Source organism: Vidua macroura, chromosome 2 (assembly GCF_024509145.1).
Source record: "Vidua macroura isolate BioBank_ID:100142 chromosome 2, ASM2450914v1, whole genome shotgun sequence".
Taxonomy (NCBI): Eukaryota; Metazoa; Chordata; class Aves; order Passeriformes; family Viduidae; genus Vidua; species Vidua macroura.
In genome coordinates, this window is record NC_071572.1 from 34,822,297 (window position 1) to 34,841,825 (window position 19,529).

General features: G+C 40.2%; 1 protein-coding gene across 1 annotated transcript in view; it reads right to left on the reverse strand.

Moving 5' to 3' along the window:
• Positions 1 to 19,529, reverse strand: part of DHRSX (dehydrogenase/reductase X-linked) — a 161,748-nt gene that overhangs the window by 59,118 nt on the left and 83,101 nt on the right. The window contains exon 4 of the mRNA XM_053969965.1: positions 1,013 to 1,114. Coding sequence (XP_053825940.1) covers positions 1,013 to 1,114 — 102 coding nt within the window. The remainder of the gene's footprint in view (positions 1 to 1,012; positions 1,115 to 19,529) is intronic.

The window sequence follows — 19,529 nt, forward strand, 5'->3', positions numbered from 1 at the left end:
ATTTACTTGTGTTACTGAGAGCTCTTTAAGGCATCAATGAATATAACGAACCCATTTATTTACAGTATATTTGCTCTCACTAGGATGGAAATTTGCACAGGAAAACGGAAAATGTTCTCTGGGTTGTCTTAATAGAAAAATATGTAAATAGTTGGGAAAACAAGAACAGCAGCATATAACAGCAGCAAGCTTCTAAAAGAAACCTAAATTGTTGCTGGCAGGTTTTTCCCCTATTTGAATAGACAGGTGAAAATTCCCCTTTAGGACAGTGCATGCAGAGCATGCATGGTTTCTGTAAGAAAATTATTGTACAGGCTGGCTTCCAAAAATACTGTGGCTATAATACAAAATTAGATAGCAAGTATGTGAATAACAAATCCCTAAAAATAATTAGATTCATTTGATAGTTGTATGAATGCAAGATAAATATTGTCCTTTTATTTGTGCTCTGACCACTGAGGATGCAGTTTTAAGAACAGCTTTCCAGTAGCACCTGGATCTATGCAGTGATTTCTCTGAGGTTGCTGGGTAATTTGCCAGATTATATTTCAGGTGGATTAAACCCCCAGCCAAGATCATCAGTCACCCACAGTCAACAAGTGTTGATACATGGAAAAACATAAGGGGAGAGAAAGTAAATGAAGGTGAAAAGACAGATTTTATACTGGCATAAAGTATAGCTTCTCTTTCCTTTCTTATTTTTCTTAGAGATGCTCAGATTCCTGTATAACTGCATTCTTTTTTGTGCTGGAGAGCTAAAAAATCACTGCAAAGGAACCAGACTTGCAATAAAAACATGAGCAGGCATGGCATTGAAGTGTTCAGACTCCTTACAATCTCTCAAAAAAATGCAATTTAACTCTAGAAAGACATACCAGTTAATGCAGCCTTATGGTAACCTGCTGTATGGTTCAGATAATCTATTTGAAATCTGAAGTGATAGACAAGACCTCCATTTGTCACATCTTCCCCTGCAGATAGAAAAAAAAAGCAACAACAAAACAGAACTCACCATTATTCACCAGGACATGGAGTGGACAATTCTTTGCTCTAAACTGCTGCACAAATTGCCGTATAGACTTCATGGAAGCCAAATCACAGTATAAAAACTCCACTGGGAGAGAAGAGGAGATAAAAACAAAGAGAGTTAAGTAAGTTACAATGATATAAAAACACTTAGACATCAACGAGGACTCCTGTGATAATGTCACTAGTAGAGTAAAAGTTTTAAAAAGAAAACAGACTTTTCAAAATCATGGGTGAAGCTGGTCTCAGGTTCTTCCTTTCTCCTTCTTCCCTTCATTTCTATTTTTAAACTATTGATTCTTCACAGAGCAAATAGGGGAAAAGTGGCTGTCAGGAGGTGAAGGAGGGCATCAAATGAAGCAAATATGCACCAGCCCTACTGTTCTTGCTACTGCTACCATTTAGGGAGAGGAGCTACAGTGCTGCAGCACCGAGATGATCAGGACATGGCAGCTGGAAATCAAATGGGGAGAGGAGAAGGCACATCAGACACTGCAAAGTTTCCCTGTGTTCCTGGTGCAAATATGCTGTCCTTTGTTTTTTCCCAGATTATCTCCTAAGTACCTGTGGTTGGAATAGTTTATAAAACAAAGCTTTATTGCCAGTAGGAAAGACAAGCAGCAGCACACCCCAAACACAGCAACTCCACTGATCACTAAAAGCAAATAGAGCATTATAAGTAATGCCGTGGCTCCTATGGGCATCCAGGGACATTTGGTATCCAGGTCACCTGGGAGCAATAACCAGCCATGAAAATGCCATTTAAATGTGGATAAGAGTCTTGCTGACCCTTGTCTTTGGCAATGGCAGTGTGATTTGAGAGGAACATAGCTCACATGAATATTGTGGGTGGCATCCTGCCTATGCTGCTGATGTCAGTCAAAGGGCAGGGTGGCAGGGGGCTGGAAATCCGACTGCACCAACGAGATTGCTCAAGGGGCAGGGTGTCAGTGTGTCAAAATATATTTGATACCAGTATGTATTTATTGCCAAGAAAGCACATATCAAACAGGTATCCGTCCTCTTGTCCAAAGTGTTACTCAGCCATTGACCTGCACTAGAATGCTAGAAAATTAATTAGTCAAAATAAAAAAATATTACTTAAAACCCCCAGAAGCTTTAAACCCATGAGGTCTTAAAATTCTCCTACTGCAGTTGTTCAGCTTTCAACCCTGGGCTCTCACAACACTGCCTCATCAATTGCCTTGCCTTGCATGAAGCCATGACCAGAGTTATGAGCCCCCAAACTATTAAAAATGGGACCACACTCCCGGTAGTAAAAGTGATTTCAGCATTTATTGTAACAAGAAAGAAAGGCCTAAAGCAAGGGGGCCCGCGGGCTGAGCAGGAGCATTCCCATCGAGGATGCTGCAGCGCCAGCGCTGGGTCTTCTAAGCAGTGATGTCCTCGATGTTCCAGGTGGAGCGGCACAGGTTCAATGGGTCAGAAGCCCCCTTTTTATCCTATTTTTTTGTTCCTTTGGATTGGTTTCTTTTTGGATCCTTCATTTACATGAAGGTTTAAGGCACTTGATTGGCCCATTACAGTTCTGTCCAGGCTGGCTCATTTCACTTGGGGGGTGGTGCACCTTACTTAGGTGTATTATGGTACATAGAGTACTGTATTTCTGACAACTACCCCTTTAAACACCTTTTACCATAACCAAGCTAACAGAACATGCTGAACAACGATCAACTATTTTACAATAGTTTCTAACCTATTTTTAACAATTATGAAGTGAAAAGAAGCAGTGCCCCCTGCCAACAGCAGTAGCTGTCCCCACACAAACAATCCAAATTCTTTAGAAGCTCTGTGAAGGGGAAAAAGAAAGAAAATTATGACTTTGTCCAACAGTTTTAGCCTTTTAGAAAGTATATTTTGCATGCCAGGCTTTTGGTTTGTTTCAGCAGTAGCTATGTTTTAAGGAAGAATATATGATGCTCTACCACAGATATTAGTCTCTCTTCTGGTTTCATACTTGTCACTGTGGGAACTCAAGTCAGCCAACTGTTGTCAACTCCACCCTGCCAAGACACTAGGGCTCTGAGGTGGATTTGCTTGAACCTCCTCCATAAAGTTACTTTTCCAAGGAAGAGCAAAAGGTGTTTCAAATTGAGAAAGTCAAACAATACTGAGCAACCTTCTGTGACTAGGCCCATCAGAGAGAAAGGCAAAGGCTCTACAAAGCATCTCCCCCAGTTCACTGTGTCCTTGCAGGGTGAGCCCTTACTGTCCTATTTAATTTCAGTGAGCTCCCAGATTTGCCAAGCTGTGGCAACCTCTGCACAGATGCTCAGTCTCCACGATGGTTTTGGCCACCACATCAAAGGACTGGGGTTTTAGAGGTTCATCATGTTTCTCCCCCCTCCCTGCTGCCCTCTCTCCTCCTGGCCCCAGGGCTGCTGCCCTGTGGTCCACAGGAAGGAACAGCCACCCCCTTCCCTGAAAATGGGCTCCCCCACCTCTTCTGATGAAAGAATCAGCCTTTGAAAGAAGGCGAAATTAAAGAGATACAGTTCTTCAAAAATGTCTTTCTAATAGGAGAATTAAACTATTGGATAAATACAGTGCAGGCTGTAATAAGAGACCTTTCCTCTTACTCTCTTTCCTGGTCCATCAGGGATGTTCATCCTGTCCCTACCAAGGCTTTGAGCTATAATGCCTCTTTATAGCATGTCAGTACAGTAAGAGATTAGGAAGGCCTGCAGGCACAACAAAAAGATAAATAAAAAAATATATTCACAACTGTTATTTAATTTCTTTCCAGGCAAACAGTTTCCTTAGTTCCCTTACTATGAAGCTTTAATAATCTTTATCTATTTGGAACCTAGACAGTATTAGTCCTCTGAAATTGTCATAGTGAATGTATATAAATTATTCAGTGGCCTTTTTCATTAAAAACAAACAAACAAACAAGAATTCTTAGGTTCCACTTATAAGATAGTGTAAATACACTTTTTTCAAAGTGTCTCTAAAGTAATACCATTTCAACCACACTGTCCCATGAATAGAAGTGGACAATTTCTTGATCTCTTTGCAGACCTTTAGGCGCTCAGCAATTTTCTTTAATTTCACTGAAGCCCTACACCTGGAGATGGTAAGGAAATGTAGAAGTTATTAACTTCTGTCAGTGTTGCTCAGGCCATTCCTTCTGTGGCCTAGCTGCATAAAACTGCATGAATGGCACTGTAATTGCTCAGATATCCAAAACCTGGTCATAATAAATTATTGATAATTAGTGCAACAATGAGTGAAGACCTAGATGAAGCTTTATCCTGACTCTGCTGTTGTTCTACTTCATTAGGCAGCTCATCAAAGAAAGAGATTAGGGAAAGCATGATCCACTTCTTAGGAGGCAGTCACACTGCCAATGGAGGAGTCACTTTCAATACAAAAATATTTATCTTGGTACAGGAGACATTAAGCCTTCATCAGCTGTGGTATTTTGTGGCACAATGCAGGCTCCAACCACTTCTTCATCACCAGTATGGACTCTGACAACATTATTGACTATTGGCACTACATATGCAAGAAAAGCAGACCTCTGAGGACATCCACTAATCTAAATTTTAATCTCTTTCCTTATCTGACCTTGCATTGCCAACAAGAACGGTGGTTAGACAATGTATGCCAAGAGAGTGCTTTTTAGCCTGACCAATGCAGTCTCATCCTTCCTGATAATTAACTTTTTGCTGCAGCTGTCTGATCTCCCCTCCCTTAATTTTCCAGTTCTGCACAACAAATGCTGTCCTTCATTATGACTGTACAGTGCCCAGACTAATGGCACACTAGGCCAAGGCTATCATTACTAAACTTATTTACTTGCTTACTTGGGAAGCATGTCATCATATTCAGTATTTGTAAAGCACGTGCCATCAAAAGATCAGAACATGCTTTGGAAAGGAGAACAAACAAACAAACCAACCCCCAAACTTTTCTTTCTGTTCACAGGGCCAGAGTCCTTGTTGGTGCTTATTTGTGTGTGGTGGCTCTTTGCCAGGGAGGCGGATCCACTGGCGCAGCACCGTGCTGACCGAGGTGCCGTTCCCCTCGAGAAACTGTGCCAAAATGTGGCTCCAAGCCGTGTGCTGACTCATAGGCAGGACCTTGAGCAGAAACTCAAGTTTCTTCTTCATCCCATGGTGATTTTTTTTTATCAGGATACTGGAGAATTACAAATTGAGAAGCTAAGTACAGTGGTAAGTTTTTAGACTATTTTGAAGCATGCACAAATATACTAAGCACAACAATTTTTTCAATGCCTTAGTTAATAAAGACCAGTGTTTAATAATGTGAGCAAATGACCAAACTGAATTGTGAACTAGGAATATAACTAGAATTACTCCAGGAAAGCAAAAATGCCAATATTTTTCTATATAAGATAGGTATAAGCAAAAAGAAGATGTGCATTAACAGCAAGAAAACTGAAACATGCCAAAATTCTTGTCTTTTACCACAATAGTGGCCTTTCTGCTTTAGAGTTTAATAATATAAGAAGTTTTCAAAACTACCTAGTTCTATTCATTTTCTATATGCTATTAAGTACAAAAATGAAGAGTAGAAGCTACATACAGAATAAGCTACATACAGAATATCTGCAGCTAATGCTACTGAAATACTCAAATTTCTACCTCTACCCCATTTTATCTCTCCTTTTCCTGTACTAGTTGCTTTCAGGTACTTCTGTAGTGACAGACGTGCCTGTATTTCTTTCTTCACACACACTGGATGTGTCCCATGTTCTTATCTAAATAATTTTTCCAATTAAAGGAAGTGCATCCATAATTGTCAGACACTGGCTAAAATTTTCACTCTTAAAAATATTTTTCTATTATTTTATTGTAATTTGATGACTCAGTTGTCAGAGAGTTATTAGCTAATGAAATACAGAAGGAGCAAAATTTCCCAAAAGACAGCTAGGATTACTTATGCTATTAACCACATACGAATAGATATGTATATGATGGTGCTGCAATTGCTGCTTTCCCTAATTGCTCTCTTTCAAACATGTATCTGCCTGGTGCAGCAACTTTTCAGCCACAGGGAAGTCAGCACAATGTTTTCTGACTGCACCTCACAAGGCCAAAACAGACCCCACAAAGCCACGCTGGCTGCCACATGGGACACCGCTGAGATTGTGTGCAGTGCTTGTTCCTGCATTTTACTCCCCTTGCTTTCTTGGTCATTGCCGGAGTCTTCCTCCAGATTGGGGTGACTCCGGGTGGTGGTAAAGTCTCTCCTCCAACCCATGCCTTCAAAGACTCAGTAGTCTTCAGTCGTCTGGTCTCAAGGCAGTTTATTGCATGTTATCTCAAGGCACACAGACTTCCTGACATTCTCCCTGACTCCTTCTCCCTCTGCGTCTCTCTCCGTCTCCCTCCGTCTTCGTCTCTGTCTCTGTCTCCATCTCCCCCGCCCAAGGGGCTGGTGCCATCTTTTATATCACACATTATGTATTAGATGTTTATAGTTTTTCCCCAATGCCTATTACCTATATTGAACAGTGGCTTTCTACTCTAAACCAATCTGTGAGTGCCAACATCACTAAGAACATGGGCAATAGGAAGGAGAAAGAAGGAGGACAGGGCACGCCCAAATCCCTCCATCTTAGAACCTCTGACCCCCATGTACAAAACTCAGACCCCTCTGTACAAGGCCTAAAACCCCCCTGTACAGCACTCAAAAATCCTACCTTTTACTTTGTGATTACTTCTATTATAATATCTAAACTTTTGTGATTTCTTGTTCTTCCTGCAAAGTTGGTAAATTGTTCCATGGGTTGAACTCAAAACCACGGGGGTTTCTGGCTGCCTGCCAGGGTCTCAGAGGCTTCTGCCCTGGACCTGGAACATCCAAGAGTGTCTGAGGGACACCTTGGGTTCCGACAGGTCATGGTAACTAAAATGAGAGAGCCTCAATGAATGGCATCTGGTAGCTCCTGGAGAGCTTTCTGACACCCTGAACCCCATGAAATCCAGGAGGAGGCCCAGCGTTAGGAGAGCCTGACACAACCCCTGAGTGCTCACACTCCCCTGAGCTTCCCCCTCAGGGTCAACTTCCCCATTTCTGTCTACCTGCTTCTTCACACTATTACCACTCCTTTCTTCACATACAGAGTTCCCCTTCTTTGCTTTCCACACCAGCACAGCTGACTGTGACTGCATATTTCCTCTGTGTCTGTATCACAGGGCATAAAAAGCATGAAAGGGGAATTTCAGTCTGCTATGGAAGGAAAATTCAGAAGCAAAAAAGAATGGATAGATATTTCAATGAACAATCAGGGATTGTAACTTCTGAGATGTTTACTGATCATCTGAACACTGGAAAATGCAATGTTTTGATTCCCTCAAAGACTACACCACTTAGGCTTGGTTTAGATCAGATTAAGATGAGATAAGGCCACCTACCAACTACCACCTTTTATGCATTCAGCTCTAACTCACCATGTTGAAATTTTTATGGACAGCTACAGCTCTGCTTCAGCAGAAATCATAAGTCAAAGTCTACTTGCGTTTACTACTTATGCTACAGAAGTTTTCTATTATGCTCTCAATGCCTTTGTGTTAAAAACCCATGCAGGGGATACATTCTAAGGAAAGCTGCAAGTCTGCCTAGAACTGCAGGGAGCTGAGGACTACAGAAAGGACTGCTTTGCCTGTTCCTGCTTGCCACCCATCTATCCAGTGTCTGAAGACAGCAGAAGGAAGAGCTACTTCAGCAAGGAACAAGGAATGCTTCCTAGACAAGATAATAAAAAATGGTGTTCAGTAGTCAGGTAATTCATCTTCAAAAAAGCACCTCACAGGTACATCTCATTCTGGTTTCTGTATCTCCACAGAGGGTTATACTTTGGAGAGAAATATACTATTTCTCTTACAACAGCAACAAGAAGAAATGCTGTCCTGCTCATAAACCACTGAGCATGATTCTGAGAATCTGCACCTCAGTGCCATGGGGATGTTTATCAGAAAGGACCCTTCATGAGTCAAAAACCTACCATCTGCTAGATGCTGCACTCAGAGCTAGGGAAGCTCTGTCAGCAAGGTGGCAGGTGAAAATGAAATGCAGCAAACCTCAGGAAAGACAGAGCATGAGCTGTGAGGAGAAGAAGACATAAAGCAGTACTGACTGGAGTCTACTTGCCTTTTTTGATCACTCTGTCTTTACTGCAAGTGGAAAATGCAAAAGTGGTTCTACATTGCTAACACAAACTTGTGGTTTATCATTCTGCCAGCTGGGTATGTGCAGCAGCACACAAAGTCCCCATCTACAAAACATAACTCCCATTAACAGATTTTTCCTACATTGTTTGGGACTCACACAGGGGCTGTGATGCAAGTTCTGCTCAGACATGCATGATGACAGAACACTGTATGCTACTCAGGACCATAAAATGCTTACTTTGAAAGAACTTCTCAGTAAACAAAACCAAACAAAATCCTTCAGGTAAATAAGGCCTGTGCCAGCCAACTGCATTTTGAGGAAAATGAGAGACAGCCAACATAAATGCAACAAGCACAGTGTCTCATGATTATGCCATGCTCCTGCCTTCATGCACTTGATGACCTCTATGGCCTCTACACCACAGGCACTATATAATCTCCTCCATTCTGTACTAGCAGCCAAGACTCACGGGGTAAAACATTAAAATGACTAACATACAGAAATTCCTAGTATGTGCAGTCCTGCCCATGACACTGGTTGATGCTTAATTCCAGTTGTGGTTATGGTGACAATTTGTAGAATTTTGACTCCTAGTCCTTCAAATTACTATAAACATGTGACCTTAGACCAACACCTGCTGGGCTTTTTATAAGTTCTTCCCAGTATTATTCTCTGTCTTTTATTAGCCTAAATAATTTTGTGGCCCTTTATCAGACCACTGATCTTTCACAGACTATTAACAGAAATAATAAAGCTCTAGAGCAGCTTTACTGCTCAAGCTGACACTTGTGATATACCACTGAAGAAGAAGACAAATGGAAGACATCCATCTGTCAAAGTGTGTGAGTGCAGTGGCACAGATCAAAATAGTGAGCATATTTAAAGATATACCATTTGACTATTTTTATATTAAACGATACACTCACAATTTAAGGCAGCCTAGTTTGTCTACAGCCTTTCAGCAGGCAAGCAAGCACCCAAATTCAGCTGCTTCTTCTCTGAGTCATCCATTCTAGCACCTCTAACTTTAAAGGCAGTATAAAGAGATGAACTTCCTGTGCCTAATGTCAGCCTTTGTAAACAGCCTCCATGTGTCATCCTCCAGCCAGTTCAGGGAAACAAGAGCTCTGTATCAGTCTTATAGCATAAAGAGAAATAAATCAGGCAAATATTAGAAATTAATGCTTTTTTTTTTGTTGTTTCTTCATGAAAGTTTGAACTTTTTCTGCTCAAAGAGCTACTATAAAATAAAGGCACTTTGTGGTTTCATTTCTTAACCATAGAGATTTATTCCATTGTACTAAGATAAATGGGAGAAAACATCTTCATCTAGGAGCTGTTTTCTTTCTCAGAGGTGGAAGAGTAAAATAAAGAAAGGAATTTTTTCAGAAACTGAACAATATGCCTTAGCTACTTCCAGCTTCCACAAGGGGAGTGTGTGGCCTAGTACAGTGATCCTTTTGCTTGTTACACTCAAGAAACACCCCAGTAGCTCTTGTGGACTGATTAATCAAAATGGACAAAATTTAAGGAAAAGAACAATGTTCCAGTTCCATCGCTACCAGTAGCTCCCATTACTGCTAAAATGTCAGCTCATCACAGGAGAGACCCCTGAACAGCCTCACAAAGCGCATTGCCAGAGTACTTGGACCTGACAGCAGTACAAAAGGGAGGGAGTCAATCTAAAGCAACACAAATACCCAAGTGTGACTCTGGTGGTTGCAGCACCAGGTGAGATGTAATTTAGACATGTTATTATTTTATCACCGTTCATACAGGCATGGCGTGCTCTAGGTTTTCCAAATATGCAAGCAGTGCTTTGCTGTATATTATCTGACATTTTCTGTCCAGTGGGGCCAGAGCTTGAAAAGAAGTAAGCTGCCATCAGCTTGTCAGAAAAGTAACCTTGGGAGGCGATGGCAGCAGTGGGATCTACAACCAGCTCTCAGGATGAGAAAGGTTATCTCAGCTTCCCGTGGGTAAAATTTCCTCCAGATTATTCACTGGAGAGGCTTAGCTTTTTTAGAATAGCAAGTATCAATAGTAGACATATATATGAAGTTTCCTCACGTGCTTCCTCCTCATGAGTTCAGGTGTTCATCACCCAGGTTTCTGACTGTAGGGAGACAAAGTCCTCTGCTATTCTCCCCTGTTGCTATGGGAAGACTTTGTTTTCACCCCTCTGAAGAATTGTGTCGAGAGCTCCTTCTGTCACAATTTTGAGTACCTATGGGTGTACCTTCACATAAGGTGAAAGGAAATATGACTTTGGCTCTTCATAGGACCATTTAGAGCCCTGTGAAGAAATGGTGAGAAAATGCCATGGCCACATTAATTTCAGTCTGAGCCAAATATTCAGAAGGAAAAAAAATGTGTTGCAGTGAAAATGCTTCTCATATCTGTTTCTGAGGATTGAGGAAGGCAGCCTTCCTCCTGTTAACAGCTAAGCATGCTTTCTTCCCTCCAGAAGGATCAAAACCAAAAGGACGTGCCCAGGTAAAGTCCCTCTGCTTCACAGGGACAGAAGAGCTCACAGTGAGGTTCTGAAGATTCATCATATATGGACAGAAGAGAAGATGGTTTAGAATAACTTCTTTACTATTATTACCCTCATTGCAGGGGGATTGGTCTGGATGATCTTTAAGAGTTCCTTCCAACCCAAACTAATCTCTGATTCTGTATAGTTTTAGACATAGTTTTCTCTTGCTCCCTAGTGAACAGATTTTTATATTAAATTTCATTGCTGTCTTTTGTGAATTGTAGATATGGGTTTGTTTTTTTTTTTCTTCTCAGGTGGCATTTACTCCTTGGAATGGCTTAACTCTACACTGTGACTTACATCTCATTTAAAAACTAAAAATACATGGCACATATGCAATGCACACAACACATTGTCCTGTATTGACACTCTCTGTCGGGACTGAAACTCAAGTGAAGAGCTTTTTGAATGTAATACAGAGTCAAGCTGTTAATGAAGGTGAAAGTCAGCAAGGCTTATACAAGATGACAAAAGGAGAATGTACTTCAGTGAAAACTAGGATCATGATTCTTCCTAGAGAGTATGCTGAGCCCTCAGCTGATTTAAACTGGTGTAGTTTTGCCAGGTATACAGAGCTGTCATTTGTTTCCAGATTCTCAACTCTGGATTTGTACATTCCCAATGCATCTTGGGTTGCAAAGCTTTAAAGTTAAAATATCAAATCACTTGCACAAGGATGCACACAAGCATATGAAAGAGAGATGGCAAAAAAAGGGCCAGAGATATTTTGCTGGTAGTCTTCTCCTTCAGAATATTTTATTAGATGAGCATCCTGACTACAACAAGCACCAGCACTCATCTTGAGCTGTTTCTGTCTCAACTTGCAGAATTTTTTCCTCCATGAACAGTTTACTTTTCACAAGAAATTTAAATTTATTTATTTATTCAAAATGTTTTCTCCAAGCTAGCCAAATCCTACCAAATTCAATCCAGCTTCAAATTAGATACCTTGCGCATATCTGTACACCCCTAAATCTTGATTCCTTCAACCTCCCTAATTTATTTAACTTTTAGTGTGAAAGGAGCCCTCACATTCCCAATGCATACATTTTTGGAGGGAGAATTAACATGAGCTTCTGTGAAAAACAGGCTGTTCAGAAAGTGAGGGGTTTGCTAAAACAGGGCCTTAATTACAGACACTCATAGAGCCAAATGTTTGTAGAACTGACTTCTTGTTTTAGTTGCTACAATAACAAACTTCCAAATCCAATAAGACTGCTTTTGGACTGAAACAGCTTAGTGCTGATGATACCCCACTTCCCACAGTAGGACTAAGCTGGGCCACTTTGTCATTGTTGGTGCAGGTCTGGCTTCTGTCATGGATGTAATTGTCAAGAGATGTGAACTGACTTGTAACCTTCAGTCCTGTAAATTTTACCTGCCATTCCAGATTTAAGTATCAAATGTTTCAGTCAAAATTCAGAATGCAACCAGCATGTCCTACTCTGTCATACAGGAGGTTCTTTCCATAGGCCAATATCACGTATACACTTGGAGATCTGAAATAAATCACTTCTAGTAGGACATTTGTTAGTCTGCCTAGATATTTCATAGATAACATCAAATTTTGATTCCTGGCCAGACTTTAATACCAGAGAATCATTATGTGATGGCAAAACAGATCTCCCATTGGCTGCATTTCCTGAAAAGAACATACATTTTCTGAGAATATTTACTTACCTTTTCAAAACCACAGAAATAAAAAGCTCTGGTGTGAAGAAGCATGTTTGTAATAAGCTTCGGTATTACCACAAAAACACCTCAGCAAATATTCTGCTTCACACCCTCTGAGGTACCACAGAGAGGCTGATAATGTCTCTGCTTTGTAGTACTTCAAGGATAGAAACCTTGCAGGGTCAAAGAAAATAAAAAAGAAGGGAATAATATTTCCAAGCTCCAGGCAAGAACAACTTGGAGTTGTCAAAAATAAAACATCTAGACATGAGAACTATCCATAAAACATATTTCGACAAAGACTACCTTCCTTTTTCCCAGAGGTTTTCTGCTTTTCCCTCTCATGTCACTCCTAGTTCTCATGAGGCAAGCTTGAGGGCTCTCAGATCCAGCTTCAATCCATTTTCTTTTCTTTTTTTTTTCTCTTTATTTGGAGATACTCTTTGCATGGATAATCAAGTCACTGCTCCCCTGTGGCAGCTGAGGTAGCAAATGTGGCAGAGAGGAGGCAACAGGAGAAGGTAGCAGGGGTGGGGGAGCTGTAAAAGGCCAGGGCTACCCCTTCAGATTTAGGGCCAGGTTAATCACAGCTCACCTGGCTACATCCAGTGGTGTGGCTGCTCTCCCCTCACAGTCTTGCCCACTTCATTCTACCCACACAGGTCTGCTGGTGCAGCTGCTTCTCCTGGTTCATGCCTACCTATACCTGGGGCGTTATCTGGGTTATGGTAAGGCAATATCAATAACCTTGCATAGCAATGCTGTCATACTTTCCCACTCCTCCAAGAATCAAGATACATAGGCTTACTTTTCCTTTTTCTTCAGCTCTGACATGAGACTCTTTCATGCTTAAGCAAGCTTAGGTCTGTAGAGGGCTTCTAAGATATGATTCATCTGACCTGTTTCACAAATCTAGTTTAAGATGAGATGAATCATGTCTTACAACTATTTATTCCTCTCCACAGACTGCAAAAGAAGCTTGGGGACACTGACTCAGATTAAAACCCCTGCATCACAAACTTCAAAAGTTAGTTGATTTCAATCCTAGTGTTCAGTTTCAACTACTAATGAACAAACAGAAAAGAGGTGAAAAAATCAGAGAACAGGGAATGTGTGCAGATGACTCAGTGTTATTCACCATACTCAAGCTTTGGGAAAAAAAAAAAGAGTGAGAACTTACAGAAGAACCTTGCCAAAGGCTCATAGATAGCTGTAACACAAAGAAAATTCATGCTGGAAAAAGATAAGAAGTCTTGCAGGGTGTGTTTAAATTCTTCCCTTATTGTGAATGCCTCTGAAATAACTGTGACTTCACAACAGAAAATTTGAGATACTGTTGCACACTCTAATTGAAAAACACATCCCAAGAGTCAAAGACAGTAAAGATAATTGTAGTGGCTGGTTTTGGTGAAATTTTGTATGTACATGTATGTAACTGAGACTGAGCTTAAGCAAACTGCAAGGCAACATAATTTTATAATAATGACACTATAGCTATGCATCCCAGGTGAGAACTGGCAGCTTTGCTGCTACTCTATAAATCACACACCTCTCACAGCTACTAATCTGCTGCAGAGATCTTTCAGGCTAGCAAAGTGACAGGAAAAAGAAGTGCAGAAGAATAAAATGCTAAGAATAGAACCAGTCTCTTGATTGCTGCTTCACAGGCTGCCCTGTACACTGGATCCCACCTCCTTTCTCTTTTTACTTCTATACAAATAGGTATTTCTTATTCTTCATGAATGTATTTGTATAAAAAAGGCTTTAGTTTTTTTTTCTTTGAGATGGATTCATCTTTAGGAAACTTTAGATCTCTCCCCTCACCCCATCCTGTTTTGTTGCTTTGTTATTCTTCTCATCTCACCTCCCCTGCTGGTCCTCCAGAACTTTTAACATGATCACTCTAATGTGGTGTCCCTAGTCAGTAATGGGGCTTTAAAGCAATTATCTTTCATAGCACTTCACTGCTAATGCTGACCTGGAATTTCAGGCAATGTCAGCCAGAGCCACTGAGCAAGGAGCCACAGGGTTCTTCTCCTCCATCTCAGTGTTCAGTGCTTCTGGTATTTTCATTCTTCTTGAAGGCAAACTGACTTTTGGACATCTGTATGTTTCTTGCCTTTAGAAATATGCATCCTGTCTATTGTTCAGTATTGGCTCATGCTGATAAGTCATGTCATTAGACATGTTGTGAAAATTCTTCCTATTGTTAGAAAAAATAACCCTGGGAAGGCTATGTCTGGCTGTAAAAGGTATTCTAATTTGGGAACTATTTAGGAAAGAAACAGAGACTTTTAACTGCCTAAACCCTCCTTTCTTTTCAAGAAAAACAAAACAAACTATTTTTTCTAAAGGTGCATCTTGGGGGAGGTACCAGGTGAACAAAAAGAGGATACTGAAGTCTCTCTTCTATTCAAAAATCCAACTTGCGCATGACAGTCTTTTTCCACTGCCCTTTACACCAGCTTTAGGGAAAGAACTACTTGTACAGGTAAATCTTTGCATTCCCATTCAGTGTCTGGACTTTTAGAGAGATACTTCATTATCTAAACTAATTTTCCAAAGATGTTGGTGAGATAGTTCTCCGGGTCTGAATTTCTTGCCTTCAGAAGGGACACAAGGTATGGATCAACATGTCAGTCATACTACAGTGAAGGCAACCAAGCTTGCTGAATTGGTGAAAAGAGATGTATAGCACAGTTAGACGCATAAGAAGTGCAAGAATCTATTTCTATGCACACCTGCTCTCTCCTTAGCGGGGAGGAGACCAGCATCAGAATGGTCTGTCTTTTAAAAGGCAAAGTCACAGCACTGTTTTTTCCCTTTGGTGCACACCCTTCAGGGAAAAGCCTTTAAGAGAGGCGAGGGAGAAAATGGATTCTTATCTCTCTGCTTATTCCCAGGTATAACTCCATACAGTTAAAATGGATTTTCCTCCATTCTCTAACCTAAGAAAAAGAAATGCAGAAAAACAAACCTCTTTTAAATTTTGCATCCTCTGCAGGGAATTAATAACGTATGAAATTATTCTTCCTATGCTTTCTGATGTATTATTGGCATTTGCTTAATGAAAAAGCTAGAAATTCTCCTCACCATAGACTACTATTCCTAATTCACTGAAAACTGTGATCCTGACACTATGAAGAAGGGAATTAGAGACCTGGCAGGATACTGGATCTGAGAACATAAAGGTTTTGGATTTCTGCATATTGATAAACTAGCTTTTTTGGGGAAGATAACCTTACACACACGTATTGGGGAAAAAATCAGATAATAACTTCTATTCATTTGAGCATGAGATTCTAGCAGACAACCTTTAACAGCAGGTCTGGATCTGAATGGTACTGTTTGAACACATTTTGAATTGCTGCAGAGCTCCAGATTAATAGTGCTGCAAGATCAAAAGTCTGTGATGCAAAATTTTAGTGTTGCAAGTCATAACATAAAACCCACACTGCCTGCTTTCAGCTGATTCTCACCCACCAAAGTGCCTCCATAAGCCTCTGTTTATGGTTCGGGTCTACATCTGTACAAGGCTGAATTTGGTCTCCAGTGCCATAGGAGACATCATACAACCCACTCTAGTGCTAGGAAGGGTGGTGGGTCTCCTTCCTGCCCTCCCTCTCCTATCCAGGAAAGGGCAGAGGAGATGAACTAATGCCCACTTGGGAAAACATGCCAGCTCTGCCTGGGAAAAACGGGGAGTGGGGCTACTGTAAGACCTGGAGCAACCACCCAGCCCTGGCATCACTTGTGCTTCCTCTGGTTACTTCATAGGAGTGACACAGATTCCCTCAGCTGTTATTTTGGGGGGGGGCATGTATAAAGCTCTGGAACAGCACATTTCTAATAGGTAGGTAGAGTGCTAATTTAATGGTAAATTATATATTTGGGTTAGCAGCTTGGCTGCTTTGTTGTTTGGTTCTTTCAGACAACTTGGATGGCGGCCATCAGCTCTCTGTGATTTATCTCTATTTAATTTTTCCACTTTTTCAGACCTTTGGCTGTTAGTAATTCAATTTCTGGCAACTGCAGACCTTCACTCCCTATTATAAGTTACACCCCAAGGCAGACATACTGCCATCTGCACTGCAATGGTGGTGGTAGCTAGTGGATGCAAGGAGGCAAGGGTCCAGATGCCACCTGGGTTCTGAAATAGCCTTAATATACAAATGACTGTTTGGATTAGAAATATTATTTAAATCCAAATATGCGCCCCTCAAAAACATTAGGATACTCTCCCAAGGGATCACTCCACTCTGTACCCCACTTTTGCATTTTGCTTGTCCTGACAGCTTTCATGGGTAAGGAAAACTAAGTATTTTCCTTTGCTCAACCTCCAAAGTCATCAAAGGAGGAACTAATCCCCATCCAGTCATCCATCATACACACTCACTTCACTTTCCACATCTTCCCTGATCCTCTCCTCCCAATCTCCATGCTCTCCAGAAAAAAACTTCTTTTGGGAGATTTGTGTTTACAGCAAATCATCAGCTGCTTCTTTCCTGAGAAATATATCTTGTTCCCAGCTACTGGCAGCAGCTCTCCACAGGTGGCAGGCACAGAGTAGTGCCACAAGGTGCTGCTGCACTTAATAGCGGGTAGACATCATCCCCTGCCCAGCAAGCCTGAAAATGATACTAACCTTGGCCTGAATTAAAGTGGGATGATTATATTATATTATATTATATTATATTATATTATATTATATTATATTATATTATATTATATATATTATATTATATTATATTATATTATATTATATTATATTATATTATAATATATTATAATCTCAAAATCTTTCTAAAAAGCTCAAAAAGATATTACCTACTGTGAGGTGGGAAGGCAATTCAGGAATGCTCAGATCATTGATATAGCCAATCTTTCTGACCTTCTGCATGACACAGGGTCTGACCCCACACTCACTCACTCCTGAGTCAAACCCATAACTTCTCAATGAGCTATGGCACAGCTTGATGAGCTACTAGCAAGAAACAAGGATGCTGCTGCTGCTCCATGAGCTGATTATCCTGAGATGTAGAAAGCCTGTGTGACCATGGTTACATCTTCCTTGTCCTCTGATGAGAAAGGGGAACTACAGTAGTTATCCTGCATGATAACCAACAGGGTGGAGAATTGCTCATGACACCACTGGAGAATTCCTTTTTTTTTTTTTTTTATGTCTCCTTGAAAAAATATTTTAATGTACAAACTGCAGGTTTATTGGTGTCTCCTAAGCAGAGATCCACCTGATATTATCCAGTCAGTGTTTCAGCTGTCTCTACCCAAAGGCTTCAGTATCTGTTTGATAATGTATCTCTAAACTTTTTGGACTTCACAGTGAGAATGTGAACATTCCATTTGCTCCTTGTGGATAGGCACAGCTATCTATAATACACGTGCCACAGCCTATGTGGGCAAAAGCCCACCATACTCAGCCTTCATGTCTGTTTTAGGGCTACCTTCCCAAAAAGAACAGGTGAAATGAGAATAGGAGAGTCAGGCTCTCTAACACCCATCCTCTGATAAACTGTTCTGAAAATCATGACAAAAAAAGGTAAATCAATCATGAGTATTTCCTATTAAAAAAAAAAAAAATCCATTCTTGTTCTTTAAAGACACCTTTGCTGTTGCCTCAGTGAAGTTAATGAAAATGAAGCCTGAGCCAGAGAGAACAGAGAACAATTTAAAGACATTTGGGCAACGTGGAATTAAATTCTGCTGGAGGGCAATATTTGCTTTCCACATAATTTTGTTTTTGTGGAATAAAAGACTTGTTACAGCTTGGCAATGCTTTTTAAGAGATCTAAATTTCTAACATAAAACAAACCCTTTAAGATGCTAGACTTGCATTGTTCCAAATTATTACATTCTTTAGCTCTAGACAAGATGGTTTTGATATTTTAATATCTATTTTATTAATATAAGCAAAAGTTGCATTGTGTCTGCATAAAGTGTGACTCAAAGCAATGATTTTATACTGCTTTAATGTAGGAGTGTTTTCAAAAATTTATCAAAAAACCTGTAAAAGCAATTTGTACCTCAGCAAAGATTTTCAAAAAATGAAGAAATCAAGAAGAAAAAGGTTTTAAAAAGGTACTTTACTCAATATCATTCTACTTACAGAAGCAGCGGGTAAAGTACCAATATTGTCCAAACTTATCACATTTGTATTTTACTAAGACTTTGAAACACTCAGAAAGTGAAGCACAGACTGCAGAGCCTTAAAAGACACAGCTCTAGAAAAGCCACTAGTCATGGAAAACCTTGATCTAAGTATTCAGGTGAGCTAGCAAAGATTAATGTGCAATATGGTTTATATACTTGAAACACCACAAGATTAGAAAAACAATAGAAAAAGGTGAGATTGCTTTCTACAAATAGCGAGAATCCTGTAGGCCCTTGCTGCAGTTACAGTTTAGTGGGATCCCTTTGAAGCCAAAGGATAAGCTATCCTGTGTGAGAACATCAAAGTACTCAAATAATGACAGATTGGTGTGTCAAATGCTATGGCTTTCCCTTATCTGCTCACAGCTCTGCATTTCTGCAGGGCAATGTGGAGAGCATACCAACGTGCACAGGGATGGCCGACAGAGATGAATACTCGTCCGTGATGATAACAAATGGTACAATTATCAGATTCACAACAAAGCATGGAACTGAAAAATTACTTAATTCAGTGTACATATCACATTACCCAATCTACCTGAAAAGAATGCAGTGGGAAAAACCGTTATGAATTCTGAAAAAGTGTTAAAAATTCATCGGACCATGCAAAAGACATCTCCCTAACCTATGAGCCGTTTCCTGGCCACTTACCACATTTATTGCAGCAGTCTGTGGGATCGATCCGTTAAAATGTACCATTAGCTGGGGAAGGTATTCAGTGCTATCTGAATGTTTGAGAACTCCTTGAATCCAAGATTTCAAACAGCTTTCTAAGCAAAAGTGACAGTGTTTATCAGAAGGGTAAAATATAGGAAAATAATTATATACACTTGTAGTTAACTATTTCACTATTGAAATGCAAAAATTGATCTGTGAAAAATAATTATTAAGAACTCTTAAGAATGAAAATACAATAGTAATTTTCTAAATTAATTTTACAGTTGACTTACTTTAATTA